The following is a 7,033-nucleotide window of genomic DNA, read 5'->3' on the forward strand; positions in this document are numbered from 1 at the left end:
GGAATAGAGAGTGTACCTGTGTACTGTGCACACACTTGAACACTATAAACAAAGTCCTGCATCGTTATAATTTAGATTGCGAGTCGTCCTTATCGATCACCGACAAGGGCTGAAGAGTCATGGGAGATTTCCAGTGTTGGAGAACAGTTAACTCTATGTGGACCGTTGAGTCAGCGGGTCGATGGATCTGTTATAATCGCTTTATTACTTCTTTTCTTTAACTAAATACAGGGTGGAGTGCAAACAGCTAATAACCGCCGCTAATACTTTCAAGGCTTTCAATAATGAAGTTTAGGTCGACAAAGTAGAAAATATTATGATCAGTAATTCACCTTCATGCTATGATGCTGCGATCGTCGCAGTGAGTTGGAGGCGGGCTGTCTGGGGCGCGGCGGCGTGGCGGCGGGAGGGCGAGGCACGGCGCCAAGACAAGCACCCCCACACTTGGCGCCGCCGCATAGCTTCGTGGAACAGCTGGTCGGAACGTTCCCGCCGCTGTTCGATGACACGGAAGACACTCCTGGAATAGAAGATTAGATTTTCTTTAGTATTAGGACACGTAGAAACTTATATAGGTAATCCTCGTTTTAATATTATAAGGTAGGTAACCGACTGAATAGGTCTTGCCTTGCCTTTAAAATAACAAAAACCAGCAGTCTAGCGACGAGGGTAATTTTTGCCACTGGCAGTACCATCTACATATAAAATTATTCGGAGATGTGAAAACCATGGAATGATGGGATGACTTTCCATTAAGACTAATCTTGTATCATAGTTACCAGACAGTGAAGACTCGCCGCTGGTGACAGAGTAGAGCGAGGCAGAGGCTGGCACAGAGCGCGCGCCCACAGAGTAGCTGGACACAGAGCCCGGCACTCCCCACGATTTGCCGCTGCCACTTGACACCTGAAAAAAGATAAAGAATATTTTTTTACAGAAACAGCGTCCAATAAGCAGACTACATCAAATGTGTTAGGGGAAGTAGGTAAAACTGGCAAGGGGTAGCAAAAATGTTGTCAAAGATTTGTCTCTGACACTTTAAGAAATTATATTAACATCGGTCGCATTGATACCTACTTCAAACCAACAGGAAAAAGTAGGTACATACCTGCCAGCTCTTGCTGGTGACGAGTCGTGGCGCCTGCCGTAGCCTCAAGATCTTGGCACGGCAGATGACGCAGCGTAGCGGCAGCAGGCGCTGGCTCACTGCCATCTGGATGGTCTTCACGAAGCACCGCCGACACACGACGCGGTGGCCGCATGGCGACGTCTGCATAGTCGCCTTCGCGTTCACGCATATTACACACTGCAACATTTCACAAGCAAAATAACAATAATAGCTTGGTGCGAATCAGTTTTTGTATATCAAATTAATCAGGTCTTGGGGTTGTTGGGGAATTTAAGATGAAGGGGACCCGAAACGACAAATTGTTGTTGTAATTGTATGCCTGTTTTTTTTCGTAACCATTAATTCTTCTTTTAGAATGGTCCCATAATCATGATATCATTAACTGAAACGGAGGTGACTTTGTCTATTCGAGAATCGGAGTCAAGAAATTGCGAAGGTATCCAATTAGATTTCTCAAACTAATAAGTTATTTGAATAACTTAATTTAAAAACGTACGTAACGAGTGTTGTCACTTGTAAGGTTGCTTAGTTATAAATTTACGTGACAATAAGAACAATAATAATTGTGACTCCTTTGTTTAGATGTCTACTTCATTTCGACCTTATTGGTCTACTTAATAGTCAAAAGTGCGGCTCTCGAATGAAATGTCTAGATTCTATTGCAAGGTCGAGCGGTTATTAGATTTTTCAATTCTGTAGCAGTCTGGAGCTGAGGTCATAGTAACTATTTGATATGAATGGACAAAGATCTACTCTCTCTGAGATCTAGATTCTATGAAACGATCTTAATCATTATAAAAGCAATTATGTAACAAAAAACATTTGTCTAGTTTGATGCTTTTCATATAAAAATTGACAATGCGATGCGCCCAACAGTGGTTAGTTAATAGCCATATTAGCCACCAATCCTAAATAGCACAAACTATCTCATTTATGAATCAAATTCGAATGCATAATTGTTATAGTAGGTATAATAATTTCACAATTAGCTTGCTACAATTCAATTGAATTCAATATCTGGCCTTGATCTATTCAAGGCCGTCGCAGTATTTGTATCGGAAATATTCATTTATCACTGTTTACTTTTACATTTACTGTTTTTACAGATTTCAAGAAGATATCATTCCGATTTTTGTTGCCAACGTTCGACCTCTAAAATCAATTAGGTACTGAAAACATACTAGGAATTGATATTTGCTCAAGAATAAAGATTTTGAACTTGCACTGTTTGTTTCAAAAGCCTTGTTAACTTCTAGATAAATAAACTATTTACGTTACTTTTACTTCGCCATCCGTTTCGCTACATGGGTTTCTTTAAACTGAAAGCGTAAATATTCAATATCGAACCCAATAGGCTACATCAATATTAGTCTTTAATTAAACTAATTGCTATAAGCATCACACAAATAATTATATTTAATGAAATCATTACTTATGTTCTGGAAACTAGTGTCATGTGCTGGTGCCGAATGAAAGATTATGAAGATGTATTACCCCGGTTTCTGAGGTACATTTAGCGATAGTTTATCTATTCAGTAGCGAAATGTCCCTCAGAAACCGGGAATTGGTATTGGTAGGTATTTTCAAAAAATGTTTCCTAAAATATTATTATGAATGCCCATAATCAAGCCGCCATAAGCCCACGGACTAACGCTATGAAATTAAAAGCTTGATAAAGCCCAAAATATCTGTCTAATTAAGGTTTAATCTTGTAGCATTAACACGGAACCTCATTTCCCCGGGATTATAAAGTTGATTAAAGAAATATTATTTTTCCGCTCCGCTTAGAACCTTTACTTTGTTTTTACCCATTTTCTTCTTACAAGAAAATTAGTTGCTTTTGCTGACTGTTTACATGTTCGAATGTTTGTTGTGTATGTACAAATTAAAGTTACAATGGGCAACTTATTGCGCATTTATACATTATTGCACGATTGATATTTCAGTCAAATACTGATCATACTGATTAAGTTTGCTCTACGATACCTACGAAATTGTAGATAATATAAACTTATTACAGCAAAATTATGAGCCCGTCAGTCTAAGACATTGACCATGGATGCTTCTAATGACGATCTATTTTTAGCTTGACTATAAGGCAGCTAAAATGTTAAGTATACTTACTTCCTCATCGGGCGAAGTGGCAAGTTCCGGTTCATTTTCTTCCAACTTATTGAGCAATTTGTCCTGCAACAAGAGAGATGGCCTTTTAAAATTACGCCTCAGTCTTCTCATAAAATATGTACTGGTCTTAAAACTTTACCTCCTTTCAAATGCAAAAAGAGGTTTAGCAACCTGCGTGTTTTTATAAAGTTTTACTTGTTACTTTATTCAGGTAACATTATTCTGTGGATTATTTATGTGTATCACCGTGGGCAGATGTAGAGTAAAGACATTATAACAACAAAACGACATCAACGAAACCCATAATTAGGTACTGGTTTGTTGTCAAATTAATATTTGGTACAAGTTATCGCGTATCCTGCATACACAATACTTCGGTAAAAGTCTTTAATAATTCTTAATAATTATTAGTTTCATTAAGAGATCAGTTCAGATCAGTTGTCTAATAATAATTGGCTATGTTTTGGACTTTGACAAAATTCTGTTTATATTTCCACCAAGTTCCGTTGTGTGTTGATACTGTTGTTACCGAAGATGTCCTTTATTCACAGGAAAAAAACATGTATATTTATTTTTTTGACACGAGTTTTTTCCATTTCATCTATAGGTAAAATGCGAACCCTTTTCATTTCGTCATATCTATCGGTGGAGCACGGCAATAATACATGTCAGCCTCAGAAAGAAATACGGAACATTTATGGAATTACTTTGATGTAAATGATATACCTGTCCGCCTGCTATTGACATCGATATCGACCCGAACGGCGACTATTCTTTGGTATACACTCGATATATGGATAGTTTACTATATGGAATAAAATATTCTTAGATATTTTGACCAAGAATATGTGGTAAGGGTACCCTTAGTACCTATCGACAATAGGAAGTCATCAAGATGGTCATACTAAACATTATGTTATTCACTACGGGTTGATTTCATGCATTAAACAAATATTTTTCGTCTACAGATTCTAGGCTTTGAGTACTTTTTTATTTAGGAACCTATATTTAAAATTTAAACTACCTACGCTGCCCAAGGATATGATTGACTTAACCAGAATAATACATAAATTTACACCGATAATAGAGTTTTTGGGATAAAAAGAATTGACACACTAGAGATAAGTGAACATTTTTTTTTCTTTTGACTGCTACAATGAAACGTTACCTACTCTATGCAGCACTCTCACCACACCACACCAAGCTACCTTATAAACATCACTACTTGCATTATGTTATAAAATATTATGTTCAAATACTCCTAGTTATTAAAACTTGATACATATCGAAAATACGTAAACAAACCCCATGATTTAGTGTGTTTATTTCTCCGTAATATTTTAACAAGCTGTTCACTCACAAATACATGCATGAACACAATTAACTGCCGCCTCCGAAATGTTTAAGTCTGATTTATTACATCATTTATTAATTCCAAGGTAAGTGCCTACCGAGTTAATATAACAGTTAAAAAAACATTTCGTGAACATACATAGAGTTTCTTGAACAGTTCTTAAAGAAGTATCAAATAGCCGAACTTTTGCTAGCAAGATAAAAACAGCTAGATAAATATAATGGCTATGATTATATGAAATTCATGCCTCCTTCAGTTATCATGTAGCAAAGGTAAAGTTATCGACAATCTCTGCCATGACGCTAAAAAGACTACGATTCTTTAATGAAAAGTGGCTTACTTTAATGATAAGTGAGGCATTGATTGTTATTTATATAAAGCTTATTTATAAGTGATTGTGAGAAAATTAAACAAAATTTTGGCGAAACGCTTCAAATAAAATTGAATTAGGTACTTATTTCAAATGTATCCAAATTGCGTCGGCCCTTAAGTAGCACTTGTACTTCAGATTTCTCAGATCTCGAGTAATTACGACTGAGTCGCACTTCTAATAAAATAAATATTCCTTTTCTCGCTTTTAAAAGCTGATTCATTTGAGAGTCAACACGTGGAAGCTATCTAATCCATTTTGGATTTTGTAGGGTTAAATAACAATTTTATTTTGAAAATACATTAAAACATTAATTTAAGCTTCCATAGATTGTACGATATCTGATCCATTGTTTCAATGAAATTTTCTATCTGATATTAACATTATTAACTCCTCATTATTTAAGGAAGATTTTGGGAGAATCCTACAGATAGCCTTTACCTGCAAAACAGTCCACAAGAATCGTTAAATCCTGTGTCAAAACAGTTCAAGCTGCCAACATTATATTGGACTAGAACAACAGAAGTTTGATTACAGCGCCACCGTCTTCACGTGCCTACAGAAGCACGGAGACGTTCAAATACCGCAAATTGCGATATTGCGAATATTCCCCGTCGATTGATGCTCTACGTATTCCAGTTCTAACTGGTATAAAACTTTATTATTCATGATGCAGCTGCGCCTGCATTTAATACCAGTACATAGTATAAAAGCTACTACTGCATTACTACTCGGTTTTGCATTTTCCTCACGTAGTTGCAATCAATTCGTCATAGATATAAATAGTAGAGTAGGATACCGTCGATTATGCAATTGAATTAACTCTTCCTCGATGCATTAATAGGAAAATGATGGAAAACTACAGTTTGTAAGATAATGAAGCCAAGATAGATAGATCTTTGTTTGAAATACATCCTTTGCTTTCCGTGTGTTTCAACAACAAGACGTTATTTCTAAGTGAAACGAGCAATCACATCTGAAGCGAAATCACCAAACATTCCCAGGTGACGTAGTTTTCATCAAAAATTGATTACGTGGCTTTAGTCAAAGTAAATATAGCAGTTTAATATCTCTCTCGTATTTAATATCCACAGCATAGTTTAGGCAAGATGCTTTAATATCATCCACCGGCGCTCGCCGTGAATGGCTTTAACCACGGTTTAATTAACTCTTGGCTGGATCGCGCCTCGTCGATCTTAATATACAAGTCTTTAGACACGATCACACGCTCCGAACAGGCGTGTTTAATTACTTCTTTCGTTTATTGCTTATTTGTTGCAGTAAGATAATGTTTCAGCTATAAGTATACAAAGCTACAGTCAATTACTTTTTATTATTTAAAACTTATTATACAAAGCTGTGTAAAGGCGGACTTAATGCCAATGGCATTTTCTGCCAGTCTACCTTGGGGTGATGCAGAGATTATTGTGAAGGTGTTTAGAAGAAGACGACTATCGACTATAGACCACCGTCTAGCTATTAAAGAATTTGATATGGAAATCTGATAAGCGCCTCTAGTGGGCGCCGTAGGAATTAGTGTAGCAGTACAAGTAGCTTACTCTTACCCCGGAAGGATACCGTGCCCATCAGTGTGACTGTTACAGATTATAACTTTATTTTTTATTTTAATTATAACAATTAAAACCGGCCGTTTCTTTAATCAGGATGTTTATAGCGATGTGGTTATATGTTTCAATGTTTTTATACACAATACGTACCTACAAATAATATAAATAAATTCAAGTTTAACTCAAAATAACACATAGATTTAATTGTGAGAATTATAATTTTATTTATTATCTTATTGTAACGGTGAAGTATGTATGAAGGTTAACAATGTATTAATAAGTAGGTACAAGTACAATAGTAGTAGATAGTGCCCAGAGCCTTATTCAGTTGAGATTTCATTCGTCATTTGCTGGGTATTGGCTGAATGAGGATTAAAAAGAGCTGTTATCGCTCTATTTTAGTAGTGCGCTGCTGAAATATTGAATTCCTTCAATTGTAGACACCGAAAAATTTATATGGGAAAATATTGGAACTGAATTTCAAATGG

The 7,033-nt window shown here is 36.1% G+C and overlaps 1 protein-coding gene across 3 annotated transcripts in view; it reads right to left on the minus strand.

The window, feature by feature from the left end:
- Positions 1-7,033, minus strand: part of LOC142979231 (uncharacterized) — a 67,188-nt gene that overhangs the window by 1,903 nt on the left and 58,252 nt on the right. For 2 of the 3 annotated variants that reach the window (XM_076124048.1, XM_076124049.1), the window contains exons 3-6: positions 3,254-3,316; positions 1,109-1,309; positions 780-906; positions 333-520 (exon numbers count right to left, since the gene is read on the minus strand). In XM_076124048.1, the coding sequence (XP_075980163.1) occupies positions 333-520; positions 780-906; positions 1,109-1,309; positions 3,254-3,316 (579 nt within the window). The remainder of the gene's footprint in view (positions 1-332; positions 521-779; positions 907-1,108; positions 1,310-3,253; positions 3,317-7,033) is intronic. The other variant, XM_076124050.1, reaches the window with a different exon arrangement.

Source organism: Anticarsia gemmatalis, chromosome 16, assembly GCF_050436995.1.
Source record: "Anticarsia gemmatalis isolate Benzon Research Colony breed Stoneville strain chromosome 16, ilAntGemm2 primary, whole genome shotgun sequence".
Lineage (NCBI taxonomy): Eukaryota > Metazoa > Arthropoda > Insecta > Lepidoptera > Erebidae > Anticarsia > Anticarsia gemmatalis.